Source organism: Polistes dominula, unplaced genomic scaffold (genome assembly GCF_049000335.1).
Source record: "Polistes dominula isolate Pdom_NZ unplaced genomic scaffold, Pdom_raw_medaka contig_77, whole genome shotgun sequence".
NCBI classification, from domain to species: Eukaryota; Metazoa; Arthropoda; class Insecta; order Hymenoptera; family Vespidae; genus Polistes; species Polistes dominula.
The window spans coordinates 7,168,659-7,192,352 of NW_028301152.1; the positions used below are offsets into that span (position 1 = coordinate 7,168,659).

A 23,694-nucleotide genomic window follows, 5' to 3' on the forward strand; every position below is an offset into this window, starting at 1 on the left:
ACTATCTAACCATAAGATCCTCAATGGATCAAATCCCAGTAAGATACGAGGGTTAAGGATCTGCGCAGCCTTTCTCTTGTTAAACTGGGCAAAGACTGAAAAAAGAAGCTTCTAAATTAATACTGCGTTTAACCGTTACGCTGCGATTAATGCAAATAACGAGTGAAAAGAACCCCTGAGGGGGTGTTTTATGTAAACAATGAAATGTTTTCTAATACTTTAAGAAGTTAAAAGTAGTGTAGTGTCCTGTGAATCTCCGCTCGCTTTCTGGTGGTATTTCGCCTCTAAAAAAATGGATGGCACCAAAGGTGTCATCCTTTTTTTTTCTTTTTTTCTTTATTTAAAAGAATAAACATAAAGATAACATCTTTTCACTCTGTTTAATTATTAATAGTTTTTATTATAAGCTGTTTTTATTTTATTTTATTTTGCGTTTTAATAATATAAGCACAACCAAAAGTATTTATTATATTATAAGGATAACAATAATTTTTTTACTCCTCTTTCTCTTTCTGGTTTAAGGTAAGTAAGACAATTATTTATGCTAGTAATTATGACAATGAACTAACTCAGAACTACCCAGCTCTGGGTTCGTGGGACTCAATTAGACTATTTCTAATAAATATGGATCAAAAGAAAATCGTAAATTTAATTATTCCATAAAATCCTATCGTACAATATTTATTCAACATTTTTGTTTTAGAAATATAATTAGAATGATTATATTTTTTGTGTATTACCCGAAACAAGTTATTTTGGAATAAAAAAATAAAACAAAATGTTAAAAACCTTTAGACACTAATGTAAATAAAAAAAAATTAATTTTCTAATTTATTATATAAAATAAATCTTCAAATGAATTTGTTCAATTTTGTTAATTACATCGAATGTCATAATTACAGGCATATTTAGAAACCTTGTCAGGATAATATTAATAGCGAGTGTTTAAAGGGACAGGTTCAGCGTTCGGATCATTAAGGTCCAGAGTATATCCAGTTCTCTTGTCCTTTTTTGTCTTTTGATTGTAGAACCTCTCAGTATGATAAAGAACTTTGCCTATGACTTTTTCCTCAATTTCACGGATGTATGGGTCACCATTTGGAAGATTTCCTGACGTTATAATTTTCGATGTGCCAGGACCATTACTGATAACTGTACCAGAACCACCACTTGAAATAAATGTACCACCATTACCTACACTAACGACACTGTCATAATGTCCTGGAAAAGAAAAAAATTAATTATTTACTAAACAATTTAGGGGTGAAAGAGGGGTAGGAGTCAAAAATGGTCGATTTAACGTGGAATACCCCAAATATATATGGGGCTTTTACAACATTATAGAAGTACTGGTATTCTAGAGTAAAACTTTCATTTTGTAACTTTCATTTCTAAATTAAATTTTCTTTATATGTAACATCGTTTATCCGAACTAAAACTAGTATATATGCTTTCATCGGAAAATATAACTTCATCCCAGAAAGCTTTACTCGTATTTATGTATTCTGTTGGAAAGCAGAAACGCTTGATTTAATTCGTCTTGTTAATAAACGCTTTCTTCTTCTATTAATACTTAAATAACACTTTTATAATTTGTTTTATGCTTTTTTATTTTTTTACTCGATTTTTTATTATCCTTAATTTAGAAGAAGTCAGAAAATTGTAATCTTTAAAAAGTATATTAATTTTTGTATGGCTTATTCCCTTAATTGCTTTGTTTTTTAATTTTTATTTATTATTATGAGACTTTTATATATAAAAAAATTGGGTATCCCATATTCTTACCATCTCTTCTAATTATTTATCATTATTTGTAATAGATGTTAATTATTTATATTAAAAAATATTAATATATTAAATTTATATTAAACTATTCTATTATAATTCTATTTTTTTTTATATTATTTATATTATTTATATATTTTATATTAAACTATTCTATTATATATTCTATAAACTATTCTATTTCTAAGCAAATTCTTCTACGTAAATTAAATATATTGTCCAAAAATTCCTTTATAATATCGAACTTTTATAAATAATAAAAATTAATTTGTAACGAAAGGGTTGCTTTTACTATCTATGTTAATTAAACATTTTTACTAGTCTCAGTTAATTCTAACACTTCAATTATCCAAACATTTTTGTTATCATCCTATTTGTATTTTCCATAATACTAATATAATATCTTTGATGAAAAATACTGACTTAATAAATAGAAATAATTATTTACTATCATCGTATGAAATTACTCTTATTATACTTGACGATTGCGATCTCGTAAATAGTTGTTAACAAAGGTTAGAAACGTTTCCAGTAAAAGGTCAATAAAGCCTGACAATGAGTACCGGTCAGCCATATCAAGTCTCGTGAATTAAGGTATAAATCACACATAGAATTCTGATTCGTAGAAAGATCTTGGCAAACGATAAGGAATATCAGACACCTCCAGGATATTACGAGAAAATCATGGTAAGTAGATAATAAAAGTTCTTGACTTTAAATCAAGATTTCTTTGATATTATCAAAGTTCGAAGATAGAAAAGAGGTCGCCAATGATCGGTTCACGTTGTACAGCCTTGAATCGATCGTGCGGTCTTGGTCGATAGTGAAAGGATCTCTTTCATTTTTTATTCTCCTAAAATGGAATCTTCATTATGATAACGAGATTATTGATCAATAGTATTCAGGATTGTGAATTCATTTTCAAATGATTATCTAATAAACTGTGAATTTTAATATAAGTACAATTCGTAAAATATAAATTTTGTTGAATTTTGAATTTGTGAGTAATACTTTTAAAATTACGTTTTGATTTTATTATACAAACTGGTTTTATTTTTAATCCATTTAAGGATTATTGTTGAAATTCAATTGAAAAATATTGATTACCGTTCATACATTCGAGTGATCTTTTATGTAATATAAATATGTTAACTTTCATTATTTTTTATAATAATAAATAAAAGTTTTAAATTATTATTTTTATTTTATTATATTATAATTACTATATAAATTAATTAGTAAATTAATTAATTTTATATAATATATTAATATTATTTATATTATATTTTCTAAGTTTGATTGAAACTACCTGTCAAAATTATTTTATCAATTTACAAAATAAGTCAAAGTTGGCTTAAATTAGTGTCCCATCTAATTTTTCTTAGTATGTACATAAAAAATTAATTATTTGTTAAACAATTTATGAACTATATTCAATTTTAGTGTCACTAATTCAATTGGAGTTACCATTATTCGAAATTCAACTTTTTGTTAACTCTCGTTTACTTTCCATTGCTTCAGGTATTTTTTAAAACTAGAACTACGGTATATCTAATACAGTATACAAGTCAACAAAAAAGTTTCTTTAAAAATAAAATCCTGACATAGCCCTGACGTAATCCTGTATAATGAAAATATTCTACAAAAGAAAACTTTGGTAAATAATAAATTTAGAATTTTCTAGTTCAATAAAGAGACTTTTCGAACATCCTGTATATTTAACTTTGATAAAAAGAAAAAGAGGGAAAGAAAAATCGATAAATTTCATTCGTTAGAATTGAAATAAAAGTGATAGAAAATTTTGTACACCCCTAATCATAATTCTAAAAAGAAGTTAATCACCTTCGCATGTAAATAGCTCATATAATTGGCGCGCACTTACACAAAGGCTTTTTAATTAAAATATACATAATAATATGCAAAATAATAATTATTGTACATATTAAAATATTTTTTTATATAAAAATGCATAAACAAATTACCATTTTTAGCAGCCTTTGCAACATCCTCGTGAATTTGCGAAGTAACTTTATCAACATCTTCCAAAGTCTTAGCTACACTACTTTGTATATTTTTCTGTAAATTCTGAACACCTTGTTGTATTTGTTCTTGAAATTTGCTCAAATCCATGTTGAATCCGTACAGCCAATCGTTAGTTTGACCCTCACTTGCTCTGCAACAGATTTTTCGTTTTTATGATCAAAATTACAGTGAAATAAATTTGAATAATTCGTAATAATTTACAAATATTGTACAGTAATTAGCCACATATAAGGAAAAAGATATTATTACTAAAAATAAGATAATACACTCACAAAATCATGGAAAGTCCAAACGCAAATAATAACTTTGCATACGTCATCTTCAATATTCTCTGTTTATTGTATAATAACAATAAAGAGAGAATTAAACAATTCGTGGAATGAGTTTTTAAATTGATTGCCGGTAAAAGCAAAGAGTGATTCGATTATGTGTTTTTACGCGGTTACGTATCAACGACGCGAATACAACTGCACGGAAACTTGTAATGCTCTACAGCGCAATGCACCAACACTCTTTATACTTCACTAATACCACTATATCTTCTCGCCATGCTAGGTTATCTTAGTTTGATATTCTGTCGTTGAAACTGTACGAAGCTTAACACTTACGTCTACGCATTTGTCTGCACCGCATTTGCGATACGAAAATAATTAAGGAATATAATTGTTTATACAGGTTGCAAAATGATCAACTTCCGAGTATGTGCACACATACTGTCACGAAACCATGTGATAGTACTATCACTACGAATCGTGAAAAAACAATTATCTTTCCCTCGTTTTATTCCATTCCATTCCGTTCTGTTCACTTCTGTTCATGGACAAGCATGAATCATATTTGCATGGTCGAACACATATGTTATAATAAATACATATGTAGGAATGTGTATATGTATTTTAGAAAGAAATTAGTTTAATATACGAGTTACTCAACATTGAATATTGAATTATTGTTAAATGAATATAAGCAATTATATACAAGCCATTTCAAAATATATGAGCATAACTAAAATGGTACTTTTAATATGCTAAAATGAAAATAAAAAAATTTATTCAATCATATGCCTGATTGAATATCTTATTTCTAATTTATAGTTGTTTTTGTATATCTATAATTTATATAACATTAATGATTACTTGTTTCAGCTATTTTTAGAAAAATTTCTTATCTCATTTACGACTTTCTTTTATACTCTCTAAACAATATTTTTTTAATGATAAGACGTTTAGAAGCATAAATTTAACATAAAGTTTGTATAAAAATGATCTAAAGACATGTATTTATAATACAAAATCGGGTATAATTCGAAAACAAAGTCATATATATCTTTTTGTTTTTACTTCAGCGAATTAAAAGCAACCCTGAGTAATTGCTACTTATTTTGAAGTGATTTATATTAGAAGTAATTCACTATTGAAACTTTGAATAATAAAAATACGAATTTTAGGTTTAAATTATAAAAGTAAGGATTATTTGAGGTGAATCGGATAATATTTGTTAACCATAATATTTGTTTGGACACCATAGTAAGATTTGCTTTCTAACTTCCTATTTCGGTTGCTTATAAAATAATCGTCTAGGTTATTATTTTTAATAATAGACTATTTATTTATTTTTGACACTTTCAACGATTTAAACTAGTGTATCCAATTTGGCGAATTATGATCACCAACGAAATTGGTAATATTGTAATATTCAAATACTTTTGGTGTTCATAGAATTTAATTGTAATAATTGTGTCCTATAATAATTGCAACATTAATTTCAAAACTTAAATAATATTTTTATTAGATATATAAAGTTTTAATTGCGACCCTTCGAATATTTTTTTAATTCATTGTATATATATCACACGTTCTTCTTCTTCATCATATTCTTGTTCTTCTATTTCTCGCAATATGTTCGATCCTGAACACAATCATTGGTTCCGTGCTCCCTTTAGGGTTTTAGCTCGTGCCCGGTAACGACCCGTGCGCTTCGTGAAGCCGATTAAGGATAAGAGGATCTGAAAGAAGGATAAAGAAAGAAAGAGAAAGAGAAGGATGAATGCAATCCATTCAAATACTTATCTTCTACTAGACCGTTCATGACTTTATTTTAACAATAAAAACGTGTATGTTACTATTACATTGACTTTTAATAAATTTACATTCATATAATCAAGTCACAGGAGTATTTGTTCTTGTTTTCACTGTAAATTTTAAATAATTAATATTTGTCTGTAATGAATAACTTTTTATAATGTTTATTCACTGAAACCTATTCTATAGGGTTTTCAACCTTTAGGATTCATATAAATTTTATTGTAGAAGAACATTTTATTTTTAGAACAATAAATCAAAAGATTGAATATAAATATTTGTATCTAAAATAAATTAAAAATAATATTATAAGAATTTATATAAATATTGTATTAAAAGAAAATATTAATTATTTTAAAATTGGCAGTAAAAAAATGATTACTCCTGAAACTTATTGTATATAATATATTATACTTTCTATTGATTTTATTTTCCAATCCTTCTTTTATAGATTCTAAATATATGTAAATAGATCTGGTATACATACATGCACCTGAAAAGTGCAGTATCTTTGATAGCTCGCAACATCGTAGAAGGAAAGTGGATAAATGCAAGGACACGTGCTATTATTGCTTCTTGTTGTAGCTACGAGAGTCTTTGCATGCCGTAGCTCGAAGTTGTTTAACGTCCCGTTGGAACGCAGAATAGAGTCATAAAGCCGTCGAAAGTAGCGTAACTACTGTTCGAGAGGAGCCACTCAACGAGCTAAGGGAATTCGTACGACGAGTGGTAAGGTCGATATTTGAGAGAGAAAGAGAACAGGATAAAAAGAGACAGAAGTAAGTTTCGTTGTTGACCCACGGGCCAAAAACAGGTTCTGAATTCGGAATTATACGGGACGAACCAAACCGCATCTCCTCGTACGAGAGTCCTTTTTTATTGTGTTTTTTTTTTTTAGATGGTACGCATCGATCTCCTTTACCCCGCAATACGTATAGTAAACGGCCTCTTCTACTTATCGTCCTTGAACCCTTTCTCCCTTCTATTCCCGTATTTTTCTTATGAAGGCAGGTAGTAGCTCGAGGTGGGTCCACCTCGTAAACGCGTAATCATGTTTTCTGCCCTCCCTCTTTCTTTCTGATAGGAGGAGGAGGAGTAAAAGTGAGATGGAAATAAAAGGAGCTCAATTGAGTGGACTCAGTGGAGGAAACCTATCGTCCTTGACAGGCTATAGCCTTGAAATAGGACGAACCTTCGGATGAATGACAGCTACTGTTTTCTTATAAAGAAAGAAGGGCTGGATAGATAAGGGTTGATTTTTCTAGGATTCTACTTCTTTTATTAGATACAATAATATTTGTTGAGGTTTCTTTTTTTTAAGTATTCTATTTCTTTTTTTTTAATATTTCTTATATTTTTTTACAAGATATAATAAGACGAATATATATTACAATTTATTATTTATAAATTTTAAAATATTACTTTAATCAGAATATCAATCACAATATAGATTAGAAATATGTAAAATAATGAAAATATTAAACGTTTAATTAATTATATTCCATCATATTACAATATTTTATTCCATCATATAACAATATTTTAATATAAATACTGATTCTAAATGTTTAAAACTATCGATTTAATAAATAGAATCTTTATAATTGTTTTTAAATTAAAATAACCGCCATAATCTTTTACTATATTTTGATCGTACGATACTATTGGCAAATACGATCGTAGCGCCAGCGAGTGGCGACGACCTAGCGGCGACCGCGGGAAACTTTCAAAGTGCTTCTCCTCCCTCGAGATAGGCTATACGCCTTTACTTTCATAGGCTGTACGAGTAACATATGAGAAGGAGTGAGATAGAAATAAAGAAATAGAACAGAATGCGAAACAGAGAGAGAAAGATAGAGTGTGTGATAGAAAAAGAAAGAGAGAGAATATGAGAGAAAAAAATACAAAAAGTAGAGAAAAAAACAGAGAAAAAGAAATGGACTTTGAAAAGAGAAAGAGAGAGAAAGATAGAGAGAAGGAATGAGAAAAGTAGAATGTGAAAGAGAGAAAAAGAATTATAGAAAGAAAGAAAAAGAGAAAAATACAAAAAGAAAGAAAGAGAAAAAGAGAAAGAAGTACTTACAGAAAAAAGAGAAAGAAAAAGAAAGAGGAGAGAGAGAGAGAGAGAAAAAGAAATAGAGAGAGAGAGTGAGGAAACAAGCGTGGCTATGGCTAGTTGGTGAAAGAAAGAGAAGAGAGAGAAGGGAGAGAAGAAGTGTGGTTGGCGGAGTGGTAAACTGGTGTACTCGTGGCGCACACCGTCACGAGGCTTCAGTCAGTCTTCGGATGGCGGAGTGTAGTAGTACTACGAAATCGTGTGAATCGTCAAGGTTGCGTTGTTCCCCTCCCATCTATAACTCTTCACGTCGTGTAAACAAACCAGAGCACCTTTTCTAAATCTTTTATTACTCGTATTAATACAATATCGTGATATCGTTTTCGCTACTTTTCGTTGTAACACTCGTAAGGAAAAATTTGAACACGTGATTTTGTAAAAAAAAAAAAAGAGAAAAGGAAAGATAATAAAATAAAAAATTACTCACGTAAATATATGTACGTGTATTATATATATACAATTAAGGATATTTTTTATCCTTTAAGAAATAAAAATAAATAGGTGGGAATATAAAAAGACAAACAAAGAATGAAAGATTCACAGTGAAATGAAGTGACGCGTATTTTGTATTTGTTTGATAAACTTTTCTTCGCGGTGTTTTTTTTTGTTTTTTTTTGTTTTTTTATTATTTTATTATAAAAAACGTTAAATACGAAATAATGAAAATCAAAGTCGAACGTAAACAACAACATGCAAGATAGCGTGGAAGTTTTCAACAACTTGACGGAAGTTGAAGATTTGTAAACGACTTGGAATAATTTTCACTGGTAAGTAAATTACAGTCTCTAATATCTATTAAATAAATATTATCTCTAATATTTATTTATTTATTATATTTATTAAGAACAATCGTGTAAAAAGTTAACGAAACAATTAAATAGAAAACGTGTCGTGTTATATTAAAAAAAAGCGTAGGAATATTTGGCGCTCCTTTTCACGTGATACGATTTAACGAGTCGCGTGAAGGCGTCCTTAAGGTGCGCGTAGGTGTAATTAGTTATGGTTTTACTATCTCGTTAAAAAGAAAGAGATGGAGACAAAGATAGAGAGAGAGAGAATAAGCTTGGACGTGGATGACGGTCTTGCGACTGGTAGAAAGGATTTATTCTTCTCTTCATTTTCATCTTTATCTTTATCATTGTCTTCCTTCGTAACGCTTTGCAAGAGAATGGATCGTAAATGTTTATTCAAGTATGTAATCGCATGAAGAAGAAATGATTTACGTTCTATTTATATTTTTTTACTCATGTCAGTGCTTATTTTTTTATTTTTCTTATTTAGAAACAAAAAAAAATCCAACTTGAAACAATAGGAGATTATTAGTTTACGTTAAGCAAATTTTTTATTAATTTTATTGCTGTTTTGTCTTTTACTATTAGTATAAATAGGTATATTAGTAATATTTTGTTTAAATAGATTTTTATTTTTTTAATAATTTAATATTTAAATCGATTTATAAAATTAAATATTTAAATTAAATTTTTAAATTAAATATTTTATCGAGGCAAATTGTTTCCTAATTATTTACTTATCATTTGTGCAATTAGAATTAAAAATATTAAATTATATTAATAAGTATTATAATTAATATATATATTAAATGTTATGAATATTTTGTTCAGTGTAAATAAAAAAATATCATATTGCATTAATTATAACTTATATTACAGTCTATATTATTACACACTAATACTTTATTATAAATTCTGATTATTTATTTAAAATACTAATTAAAAATTAGATTAGATCCGATAAATGTTAGTTTTGTCGTTCGTTATTTTGAATTATTTTTTATTTTTCTTCTTTCGTTGCATATGCATGAACAAGTATGTATTGTATACGTATATACCTATATGTGTTTAATAAAATAACTGAACGATTAAATGAGAAAAAGAGAAAGATATATTTCTAGCGATTAATTCAACAACGACCTCGTACACTTGTAAGAAAGTCAATCGACAACGATATGGTCATCGTATTGAGAAAGTGGGATCGATTTGCTGTCGGACTTTCAATCGATTTAATACAGGAACATTGAAACAAAAAGAGAGACTCGAACAGAGATTGAAATAATCTAAATTGAACTATCAAACAAGTATCTATTGCGAATTATTAGCAAAATGTTAGATTTAATTCAACAAAGAATTTCATTGTAGATCTTAGATCCATAGATCTTTGAATATAAATCAATAATCCGTCGTGACGTTCAAGATCTATAACTTGATTATATATTACGTACAATATCGAATAGTAATATTGTTAGTAAATTTTATTTTGTTATAATAATTTTTGCATTGTTAAAAATAATAGGATTTTATTTTTTTTTTTTTTTGAAAATTTATCTCATGAATTTGAAATTTTAGAATACAGTAAAATGCGAGATATACGTTTTACGTCAATTTATTTATTTATTATATTATATAAAATAATTTTTATTTTATTAATATTTAATAATTTAAATAATTTTATATACATATACTTATTATATATTATATAAATTATTAATAAATACATTTATTTATTAATTTACGAAAAATTTATAATCAAATAAATAATTAAATAATACAAATTTTATAATTAAAAATATGATTTTTTCTAATTGTGCGAATTGTTGATTAATTTCTATTTAATTTATTGCAAAGGGATATAATAACTTATTACTAGAATTTCTAATTTTATTTCCAATTATATAAATCTTCTACTCGGTTTATTTTTTTTTTTAAAGATTTTTCGAGTCGTAGCTGGAAAATGATATTTCTTATTTCTATCATTATTTATACAGGGCATCTTAGCTAAATGGTATCAGCTAAATATCTTATCTTTGTTTACAATTGAATTCCAAAATTTTTAAGAAAAAAAGTTGTACTATAACAAAGATGAAATTTGATAGTTAAAAAATATCTTATCTAGCTTTGTATTGGAACCTTTTATATATTTTTCATAATATTATTGTAAAATATGAAAAAATTAATTTAACAACTTTTTTCATATAATTGTAAACAAAAAAGTTATTTAAATGACTTAATTTAAAATTTTAATAATTTAATAATAATAATAATAATAATAATAATAATAATAATAAAATTATATTTATTATTTATTAAATTTTTATTAAAATTAATAATTTTAAATAATTTAAAAATAATATTCTATTTAGTTAAAACACCCTGCATGGTGAATAAAAAAATTTAGAAAATTAAAATTTGAAAGATATATTTTACAAACAAAAATAAAAGAAGTATTATACATTTACAAGCTTATTTTTAATTAGAATCGATTATTAATTATTAAAAACTATATTATTTTATTATATACCAATTTAATCAACGTTGCTTATATCTCGTAAACTATTGACATTTCGATGACCTTCACTTAATACTTTTTAACGCAGAATAAAAAAAGGAATCGAAAAGTGTAAAAAAAAAATAAAGTTCCATTTAAAAAAAAAGTGCAACTGCATCTAGCAGGTGCATCGATGCATTTTCAAAAAAAGTAATGTCATAGAAAGTTGACATTTGTTGTGCCATATAACTTTTTCCTTTATGATTTTTTTCTATTGTTACTTAAAAAAAATTATTACCCGCCTCCGTTCCAAGAATCACCCTGTATAATATATTTTTTAAAAATTTCAAATGAATTATTATACTTTTAAAAGATTTACAAGAGATGTTATAAACAGAATTGAATCTGTGCCAATACTTTTTTTTTATCACTGTATGTATTACACATGTACGCATATAGAAATATTTAGATATTTTTATGATTTTCATCGTATGGGTTAAATAGACGACGGTTATAAACGAGACTCGATTCTCATGACTTGTATGATCCTAATCTCTTTCTAGCCTATGGGGCATGTGGCATTATAGGAGCATTTCAGTATCGTAATAGGATTATGGCATTAACGCACATAGGTGTATCGAGGACAGTATCCGTTAGCATTAGCCACTTCCTGCCACACATACTCTCTCTTTCTCTTTCTTTATCTTTCTTTTTCTTTCTTTACCCCTTTCTTCGTTTCCCCCATTTCATTTTGTTTTTATATCATCGATCATCAAGCGTAGTAATTACGCCATTTTTCATTATGAACAAACCTAACCTACCTTTCTTCTTTTCCTGTACCTTATACTACACTCCTTCCATATCTTTCTTCTTCTTCTTTTTATCCTGAAATCCCCATAGACAGACTTGATAGGTATATTTCATTTAAAATGTTATCTGTCCCTCCCTCCAGATTAGATTCGTGAGAAACGATACGAAGTATTAGATCTTTCTACTTGCATTCAGATATTATGTAACGGAAGCAACACATTACTAATATTTTTTTTTTATCAGTTTTTAGTTTAATATAGAAAATATCAAATATAAACTTTTATGTTAGATTAGAAATATTTACTAAGAATAAGTAAATATATATATATATATATATATATATATATATGGTGTCTCATTTAAATCAATTTGCCTAAATATCTTCGAAACTGTTGATGATAGAAAAAAATGTGTTCGTTTATATAAATTAAAAACAGTATTAGTAATTTTTAATAAATTAAAAATTTATTTTTTTCTACAAAGAATAAACTTTTTTTTAATATATTGAGTATTTTGTTATATTAGAAAATTTCCATCTTTTTAATAATTTCATGATGCCTGTATTCGATAGAACTTTTCATTCGTCTAAAAGTCTTGTTTTTTTATTTCTATCGTAAAGAGAAACACCTAACGGAAGATACACATAAAATTCGAAGAGTGTTAACACGAATGATCTCTCTCTCTCTTTTTTTTCTCTTTTTTTGTATTTTTTTTTTTTTACGCGGTTATCGCTCCCACGCATATTTCATAGAAGATACTCTTCAAACTGACGTCTTATCTCGAAGGATTCGTTCTTATCGACTGTGTTGAACAGAAACAGAAAAAGAAAAAGAAAAAGAGAAAGAGAGAGATTGATCTGAGTGAGTGACGTCTCGATTCTGGTTCGTCTCATCCTTGTAAGATGCAAACCCGAAACCAGTTTTCAATTTCTCATCTACACATGCGCCCACGATTTACTACGATCTTGAATTAATATATGAATAATACATGTGTGTATCGAATACACGTATCTACGTCGGTATAATTGTACGATTAATTGTAAAAACATCTCTATTCATTTGGTCACAATTATAAAACGTTTTATTTTTCTTCATATGAGTCGTTTAATAAGTCCGAAAAATAAAAATTCAAATTATAATATATATTACAATTATAATATTAAATTAAATAATATAAATAATACAATAATATAATATTAAATTAATATAAAATTATAATTATATTAAAAAAAAAATAGAATGTTTTATAATACAATATCAGTATTTTAAAAATTTTAAGATTGACACCATTTGATAGCTAGAAAAGACCAGAAATTTATATAACAATAGAACAATAACATTTCTTGTCATCAATTTTATGCTTATTCATTGTAAAAAAAAAAACAACTACTTCTTCTGCCTTACATATAAATCAAATAATAACTAGAAAGAATAATATTTATTTGATTAAAATTTACAATAATTAGAAAATGTTAACATATTTAACTGCATTTTGACTTTTGGGAGTCTCAAATTTTAGTTCTTTTACCTTTTACTCTTTCTTTTATGGGTTCGAGTCATTTCTCTTTGAACATTTCTTCACACTTATTCAATACTATCAAAGAAGTCACATCTTTTTACTTACTTTTTGGAGTCAACAGGCACATAGTTCTTATCTTTTGTTTCTCTGAATGGGTCACCCATCCATGTTACTTGATTTTAACACTCAACAGGTAAAGTGATCTCCATAAAAAGTATCAATATTATTATGTGCAAGTATTAACAAAAAGCAGACTTCTCCAAAATATGATTTTACCTATTAAAAATTTATTTAAAGAGCAATAGTTCAAATTAACATAAATGTTTAACATAGACCATATATATACTCTATTTTTATTTCCATAAAAAAGACATTTTTGAAATACAGTTTTGAAGTATAATGAATGCAGTCTGAGAGTATCCATGCATAGTTGAAATAGCTCTACCATCGAAAAATGTGAACAGAATAGTTTTAGAGATGGTTGAAGTATTTGTAATATAAAGTATGCAAAAACTGATATTTTATTTTAAATACTCAGATCTTTTTTAATATTAACTAGTATAACATATAGAGTCCTTTATTTTTATTTACTTTAATATAATTTATATTATATACCCATTAATTCCTTAGAAAGTATGTTTAAATTTTAGATTTGTCAATTAAATGAAATATTAGATATTTTTGAAACATTATTTTAAACTAGAAAATTATTTCTATATATTACATTTTAATAATTTTTTTATAATTATTAATTTATATTTTTTTAATTTTTAAATATATTTTTTTAATATTTTAAAAATTTTATATTTTTTTAATTTAATATTTTTAATATTTTATTTGTATATTTATATTTTTATCATTAATAATAAAAAATGATTAAAAATACTAAATTTAAAAATACTGGACCAATAAATAACAACTTTACGGAAATTGGTTTAACATATAAAATATAAAATTCTCAATGAATTATTCGTTTTGTTTGTCATTATTCCAACTAACTAAAAAAAGTTGCTGGAATACCAGTATAACATGGCAATGTGTTAGTGAAACACGTGGTTCCCATCTGTTTCGTGATTTGCGCACGCGTCTGAAATGTAGAAGATGAGAATAGGGAAAGAAAACGTAAGAAAGAAAAAGATAAAGAAAGAGGGTGAGAATGAGAAACATGAAAATGAGATGGAAGAGATTTTTTTGCTGGTTTCTTCGCTTTAAAGAGCCTACTTCCTCAATGTTTATCTTTCGTTTTTATTCAAACATTCCTTCTTTCTTCCTTTTCCTATTTTTTTTTTTTTTTTAAAGAGAGGCCAAAACACATTGTAAAGCATTGACCTTTAAAGGTTCAATTATTAGTTATGCATTTTTTATTAATAACTATAATTGTTTATTATGAAAAGTTCTTTTCTTTTTGATTAGGTCTTATAATTATTTAATCCCTATTACTTAACTTTTAAAAAAATGAAACAAATAATTGTTTATTTTAATTACAATATTTATTTTTAATATTATATTAAATTCTATAATATATATTATATATTATATTATTATATATATTATATATTATATATTATATATTATATATTATATATTATATATTATATATTATATATTATATAAATAATATATTATATAAATAATATATAATAATATAATAAAATATATTATATTATATAATATTATAAATTATATAAATAATATATATTAAATTATAATATATGATATATATAAATATTATTTTTTAATTTTAAAACAATTTTTAATTGTCATAAGTAATTATTATATATTTCTTATTTATCTATTTAATCTTTATAGTTTACAAAATATATTTAAACCTTAGGCTCATAAATATTATATTATTTTATATATTTATATATATTATATTTATATTATAAATAATATAATATTATATAAATATATAATATATAAATAATATATTATTTTTATACATTATTTTATATAATAAATTAATATATTATATATAATTATAACTTGAAATATTAAATATATATTATATTTTATAATAAATAAGACAAATATAAATACTTCCAAATAAAAGAAATGAAATAATTAAAAATTAAAATGCTCATATTCAGTTAAAACCTATTAGGAACTATTAAAAGCAGTTTTGTAATACTTTATTAAATCTCTTTCTTTCTCCAAGAGATACAAGTACACACAAATACACACACACACACATAGTGATCTCTTAACAATTTTACCCAACATACTACTACTTGACAGTCATGTATATTTTCACAAGGATTACTGAGAATGTTTTTTTCGAATAAGAGCCTGTAAAGAAGGAAGTTCGATAAGTGTTAATCGAAGAGGACATTAATATTTCGACATTTTCAAAGTGGTCCAGGTTTTCGTACTAATACATACACGTATATATTGACTATATATACTTAGCTATTTGTGCACGCATGCACGCAACACACAGCAGGGACGTTCGCGATTCCACCACGAACCTGTATCCGTCTTCTTGTTCTTTTTTTCGAGCGGCCAATGGTCAAGCACTCCGTAACAGCAACAGCAATCCAGCAACCAACAACAGCAGCAGTAGCAGCACGAACGAAGGAACCGTATATGGTGCTGGCCTACTACCTCCTCTCATCTCACACAGATAACCAACGAATCACGTCGATGCAAACGCGAATAACTCTCGTATCTTTTTAAACTTCTTCGATCTTCCTAAAGTATTTCGTTTCTCTACCTACTTTGTTTCTTTTTTTTTCCTTTTTTTTATTGGCATCGTTATATCATCATACCAATGGTATGATAAGCGGATATTCTCCAAGAGAAACGTCTTGATGTGTTCTCTTTTTATCTACCCCTTCTTTCTCAGTCTCTGTACTCTACCCGTTTTATTATTTATTTATATTTTTTTTATGTTATTTTAAAATAAGACGCAATTCAGCTATGACATTTTCTTCCTTATTCTATAATAATGCATGTGAATACAAATATATCTTGATTTATATGAATTATTCTTTTTATATGGTATTGTTTTTTCCATTTTTTTTTTTTAGTTTATGGGAAGAATATCAAGTAAATAGAATAAACTATGTCATCTTGTATTATAAAAGAAAGATGATATGAATTGGACAAGTATTATTTTCAAAATTTTTTTAAATAAATAATAATTTAAATTTAGAAAAATTGAAATTCATTTTGTCATTAATGTCGATAATGCAATTAAATTTAATAATAATTGATCTTTTCTTTTAAATTGGCACAAAGTACAGTTAAGTGTTTTGCGTATTCTCTATATACAGGAAGTTTCAATTAAAGTAGGCCACTGAAATATTTCAATTTGTGATAATTCAAAAAAGAATTTTTATGTATAATTAAAATAATTTCAAAAAATGATTTAAATAAATTAGTGTAGTAAACTAATAGAAAATAATTTAATGTGAAATGAAATTCAAATTAATACCACCATAAAAAGCCCGTGTAAACGGAGGGATGCAAAAACACATAAATCGAAGGTTTAGGTATAGTTTTTGAAAATATGTTTCTTACTGTTTATTATTTGGATAAAAATTTATTATCAAGCAGTATTATATACTGGGTGTTTTATTAGAAAAAATATAAGTATACAAAATTCCCTGCTGAATAAAACAAATGTTTTAAATAAAAATTGCTATAAATTTCATTTAATTAAATATATAAATTCATATTTTTATTTGAGCAATAAATTTAAATCATAGAGCTTAAAATACGCATTTATTTCATTGAGAAAGTTATTGTCAAGATATGGAAGTAATAACAATGTTTTCTTCAATGGAAATCGATATTTTGAGTCTAACAATAGTTGTAACGTACATCAATACGAATCCAACAAGTATTTGTAGTACGCCTTTTCATCAATATTTCATCAAGTTATGGCGCATTGGAGTTTAATAAACTGTATAATCGTAGTAATGCAATCGATCTTTTCAAATGTCTAATAACAATGTATTAATCGATCTTTCTACTTTACATTTATTCCTATATATTTACTTTTGTTCACACATTTTTGAAATTCTAATCATTTGATGAAAAGTAATATTCAGTAGTCATCAAGAATATTATATATATTGTATTTATATATTATTATGTATATTTATATTATTTACTAATATATATATTAAGCGTATACACTTAACTATGATATATTGACTATACAGTAGTTAATTATTTATAATTTATTCTTATAACTAATATTGTGTAATTAATTTTTATAATAGATATTAGTAATATTATAATAATATTACTAATAATATTTCTAATATTTAGAGGACATGCTACTATAAATATTATTTATATTATTTAATTTAATTTCATTATATAATATATAAATTTAATATTATTTAATATAATTATTAATATTTTATTATTACTAACATTTATTATATATACTACAATTTATAGAACATATTAAACTATAATAAGTCTATCTTAATTTAATTTTTATTAATTGTTATTAGATAATAAAAATGAACATATTCTATTTATATCTTAAACAAACGTTAGTCAAATTCATAAACATTTATGAATATTTTTCTATCCACAATAATTCAAACTTAAATCTTGAAATATCTTAAAAGTAATACTAAAATGAATTTGTATTATTTTCCAAAATAAACGGCTCACATTTAAAGAGACGTGCCATTTTGCACGTTTCACAATCCGATTTCAGTTGAATCATAACCATAAGTACAACGATATTCTTCGTATCGATCGATAAAATCGAATCATCGAACCTGCGAAGGTAAGATGATTTTTTGTAAAGACTATATGAAATACCTCAACAAGTGCACACAATAATGGTATCTAGATTATTAACACAACTGTGAAAATAAACAGATTACTTTTTACAAATCACATGGATGACTGTTAGATAAGAGTGTAAGCTTTAATAAAAGAAGATTATCGTTGATATGAACGACGATGTTTTATTTTATATTTTTATATTTAAGAAAAACAGGACAGGTTAATCATTTCTAAGATATTTTCACTCTTTATTGTTTATCTTTTTACTACGATGTAGCGTAAGTTTGTTAACTGCTGATAATAACAGTTTTTATTTTCATCATTTTTATTCTTTTTGAGAAAAAAATCAATATTTATGTTAACTTATTAAACTGTTTTTTAGTAGTTTGATTTTTTTATTATAAGATAATACAATAATGAAATGTTCTTATTTTGTTTACACATTATTTATTTTTTTCATGGAAATCTTTTTATGTAATGACTTTCTATGTGATATATTGATACGTTTTCTCTGAGGCAAGTAGAATTGATTCGATGCATATCTTATATGAAATAGACTTACGTAAAATGTAGCAAAGATACTTTAATTATGCATGCAATATAAGTTATAGTAATATTATACTTAATATACTTTAAATAATTTATTTTAAAGCCATTTTAATAGTAGTATATAAAACAGATGTGTTATTAGTTTAATTAAAATATTTGTAATAATGATAATTTTTCTGTATTTCAATTATTAACAATATTAACAAAATCATATTAAGTAAACAAATAATATTTTTATTTTTTACTTATATTTAATTATTTATACGAAACAAAGTATTTATATATCTATAATAATTATTTATTTAACAAAATATTTATTAAAAATCATACAAAACATTTAACATATTTAAAACTTGTTCTAAAGTGAAAATAATTTTTGATTTACTCAAAAAACATTTCAAAATTAATTTAGTATATTTATTTTCTTACAAATTTTATTCATAAAATATCAAAGTATTAATTCGATGTAAATTCCGTATCATTAATAAATGTTTAATTTGTTTAAAAAAAAAATACTAAATATTAATGTGTCTACACGTAACATATTTCAAACATATTTTACCTGAAATAAATAATTACAAACATTTACAATTAAAAACTATCTCTATTATCCTTGATCTGCGCGTTTACTTTAAAATTCCTTTGAATAAAACAATAACGGTCGTTAATAAACGTTCCTTCGCTTTTGGTCTACTAAAACGGTTTTGTAAATGTCTGAGCTAAGTTTCGAGGCAAGGTTTCATTTTCTACGATGCATGATACACGAAAGGGAAACAGTGCTTAACTTATTATTATACGTTAGGGAGAAACGTGGTGGTCGGTAGGAATATCAATGCATCCTTTGTATCGCGTAAACATATATAATACCTATATACGTATGTTACATACATGTATATATATACATATGTGCCAGACGCAACCTACTGTTAATATTATATTTATCCACGTATTCATTTTTTTTTTTAGTAATATCTCATCGATAATGAAAAATCTAGAAATTTTTTTTCAACGTCTACTACTACGTAGTATAGATTTGATCAGCAGATATATAAAGTAAGTTAAAAATCTAATATATAATTAGATTTTATTATCGTATGAAATTCTCTTTTTATCATCGATAAAATTTTCCCTACGACCTTCGAAAAAATTCGTCCTTATCGATCATACGTATCATTCATTCGTAACACGAATTACTTTAACGAGCACGTACTACAGTAAGAAATCTGTTAAAACATAGTTTGTATATTATACGTTATATAAATTCATTTAATAGTAAAATTTACGTATTACGAACATTTTTTTTATGCAATTCGATTTGTTTCTTTTTTTTAATTTTAATTGACATCATTTACAATTTATTCATGTAAACGATTCATATAACAAAATGTTATCCCAAAATGTAATACTGGTTCCTGACTTTTGTAAATTTTTAAATAAATTATTTCTTTATCAAGATTAATAAATGATTTATTACTATTACTAAAATCAATAAATAGGGTGATTAATTTATAAACATCCGAAATATGAATACAATAAGTCAGTCATATTGTAATGTTCGCATATTTTTGAGAATCACTTTTATATATATAATTTTTATATATATATATATATATATATATATATATATATATATATATATATATATATTTAATATTAATAACATTAAAAAATTTGCATCAATCAATTTAAATAATATTATGCTGACAAATTATAATTTAATATTATTAACATACATTTTCAAAAGTATTAATTGAACAAAATATTCATTATTGCTATGAATTAATGAACTGTTAATTAATAATCAGGACTATCAATTATTGACAATATTTTATGAGGAATTTCAACATTGAATTATTTTATTATTTAATTCATTGTATGAGGAATCAGGTTATACGGTAGTTTACTGTATTTTAACTAGTAGAAAGAAAATAATAATGAATTTCATTGGTACTCGTGCAGCTGGCATCTCCTTTTCCAATGAAATTACATATCGCTGACCTGTGTGTGTCATCGATTCATCGATCATTCCTTCTTAATGATTTCATCGACTAAATTTTCATCTCACTTTATCCTCTCTCTTTTGATTTATTTTTATTAAAATGGTAACAAGGAAACATCTAACTTGTCTATGTATTTATCTTTTACAAAAGATTGAATAACATGCTATGATTGTTTGTTCTTATCTTTGCTGGGTATGCACTCAAATTCCAAGAACGGAGAAGAAAAAAAAATAGAGAATTAAACAAAGAAAACGAAATAACCCATGTCCATTCTACGTTAATTCCCCCATATATCGAATTACTCAGAAAGTTCATACCGATTTATTATCGATATTTTACGTTTAGATTTTTAATTATTTAAATATAATTTTATTTTATAAAATAATATTTAATTGAAATAATTTTTATATAAACAAATATTAATTATTTTTTCCAAAAATTGGTAAAAACCTTCCAAGTATCCTAATACTTGTATATTAAATTATCTAAAAGCTTCCTAACACTATTTAAAAATATATTCATTTATACTTATATTATTATATATAGTACTACAAATATAATTATATATATAATATATAATAATAATAATTAATATATTCATTAACATTTTCTTTTTATTTTATAAAATAATATTTAATAGAAACAATGTTGAAATAAAATAATATAAATTTTTTTTCTTAAAAAAAGATTAGCATGAACTTTCAACTCAATCTAAATGCTTGTACATAAACTTGTACTTGAATTACTCAGAAAGATATATTGTACTGATTTAGAAAAAAAAATCTACATTACATATATTTAAAAATACAAATCTAACATATATTTCAAATGAATAACCAAATAGAAACAAACTATAATTTAACAACGCGTCAAACTCTAGAAAACTTTCTTTAGAATAACTTACACTAGTTCAAAGACCACGTTTCGTTTCACGTCATACTTTAAACAAGACAGCGACATCGAGTTTGCCGAGTTGCGAAGTTTATCCGGAAAAACAAGATGTTTCTTATGTTTCCTTCTTCTTCTTCTATCCTCTTTTTTTTTCTTTTTCTAAGAAAAGAAAGAACAAAAAAAATCATTTTCAGGTTTCATGTCAGAATTGTGTTAACGGTTTGGCAAACAGGACTGATTGTGTGAAAGAAATAATCAACGACATGCGACAGACAGGACGACGCCGTTCATCTTATCAGGTTTCAAACGTTTCTATGTGTTACACATATGAACACACACACAAATACACAAATATACACATCACATAGATGAATACATTCATATACATACGCAGAAACTTACATATCATACGTATACGTATATATAAAAATACATACACATGTAATTCATACAAATCCTATAGATTTGCACATATATATGCTTACACATACACATACATAGACATATACGTAATCAGGATATAAGATCATTTTTATTAGCTTTCTTTTTTCGTCCCACCTGAACGATGCAAGTGGTGATATCGATGTCGTTCAGGTGCATGATCGAATTTTTACCAAGCGTACCGATATCGATATCATCGTTCAAGATAACGCAGTACTAGTCTTGCTTCATTGCTTCTTTCTATAAATCATCGACATACTTGAAGAAACTTTTATATTTTTGTTTGTTTTATTTTTTTTTATAAGTTTTCTTTTTCTTTTATTTTATTCTTTTTTATTTTGTTGTTGTTGTAATAAAGATTCGAGCGAGTTATCATCATAGCGATCGTTCAATGTTAGAATCCGTTAAGAAATCATCGTTCTAGTCTCTCTCGTCTAACTTGGTTCTCTTAAGATTCCTATCATCGGCCGCAAGACCTCTGTCTTTCATCGATATCACGCGTCACTGTATATCTCCTTGAGTTAAATAAATACCAAGGTGTCAAGTATTTCTCCTGATATATTCAATATGAGTTAAACGTTTAAACGAACGTTTAAGCTTACTACGTATATTCTATGTTTAAATTGATAAAAGCGTTCTTTTGTAAATCAGCTATGATATTTTTGTTGAGGCATACATAAATACGAGATGATTTGTTTAAGATTGAAACAATTATTTGTGGCTGGAAAACAATACATTTTTGTCAAGGAAATTTGAAACTGAAGTTATATTATTCTCAGAAACGATATAATGACGTTATTTATTTGATAGAAGCTTTCGCAATTAGATCAAAGTCAAGTTTAGTTTTTTGTTTTTACAAAAGATTATTGTTTTTAGAATGGCATATTATTTTATGAGAAATAATAATTAACTTTTGTTAAAAATATTTTTCAATACACTTTTTACTTAATTTTAAAATAAGGGTAATTATTTTAAATTTTAATAAATCACATTAAATTTATTAAAATTTGTTTCATTTCATTACACAATTAACATTAATTATAAGTATTTATAATTAAGATTTATTGCATTTAAAAAAAAAAACAACCAATAAAGTTGGTCTTAAAATACAAATTGGAATCGTTAACCTAATCAAAAATAAATAATTCTTCAATATTATCTTTCAAAAATCAAAAACAACTTTAATTTTAAACTTTATTTTTCAGATATACCTTTTTTTACAAGATATTTAAGTATCTTAATTAAAAAATGTCATCCTGAGTAATATAATATTTTACCTATATATATAAAAATAAATAAATTTAAGATTAAATTTTTAATTAAAAAATGAAGAGAGGAAGATCGTAGTAAACTTTGAAGTGTCGAGTTTTCATATTGGAGTAATATAAGATAAGATATATAGTAAAGGTACTACAGTGAGATA

The 23,694-nt window shown here is 25.2% G+C and overlaps 2 protein-coding genes across 2 annotated transcripts in view; one reads left to right on the forward strand and one right to left on the reverse strand.

The window, feature by feature from the left end:
• Positions 1-379: 379 nt before the first annotated feature.
• Positions 380-4,544, reverse strand: LOC107068952 (uncharacterized). Its single transcript, XM_015325829.2, has 3 exons — positions 4,101-4,544; positions 3,768-3,958; positions 380-1,221 (listed from the first exon to the last, which is right to left on the reverse strand). The coding sequence occupies exons 1-3, from the start codon at positions 4,145-4,147 to the stop codon at positions 932-934; spliced, it is 528 nt and encodes a 175-aa protein (XP_015181315.2). The 5' UTR covers positions 4,148-4,544; the 3' UTR covers positions 380-931.
• Positions 4,545-7,772: 3,228 nt separating this feature from the next.
• Sema5c (Semaphorin 5c) overlaps positions 7,773-23,694 on the forward strand; it is an 80,430-nt gene continuing 64,508 nt past the window's right edge. Inside the window, exon 1 of the mRNA XM_015325726.2 lies at positions 7,773-8,792. The gene's annotated coding sequence lies outside the window, so the exon portion shown is untranslated. The remainder of the gene's footprint in view (positions 8,793-23,694) is intronic.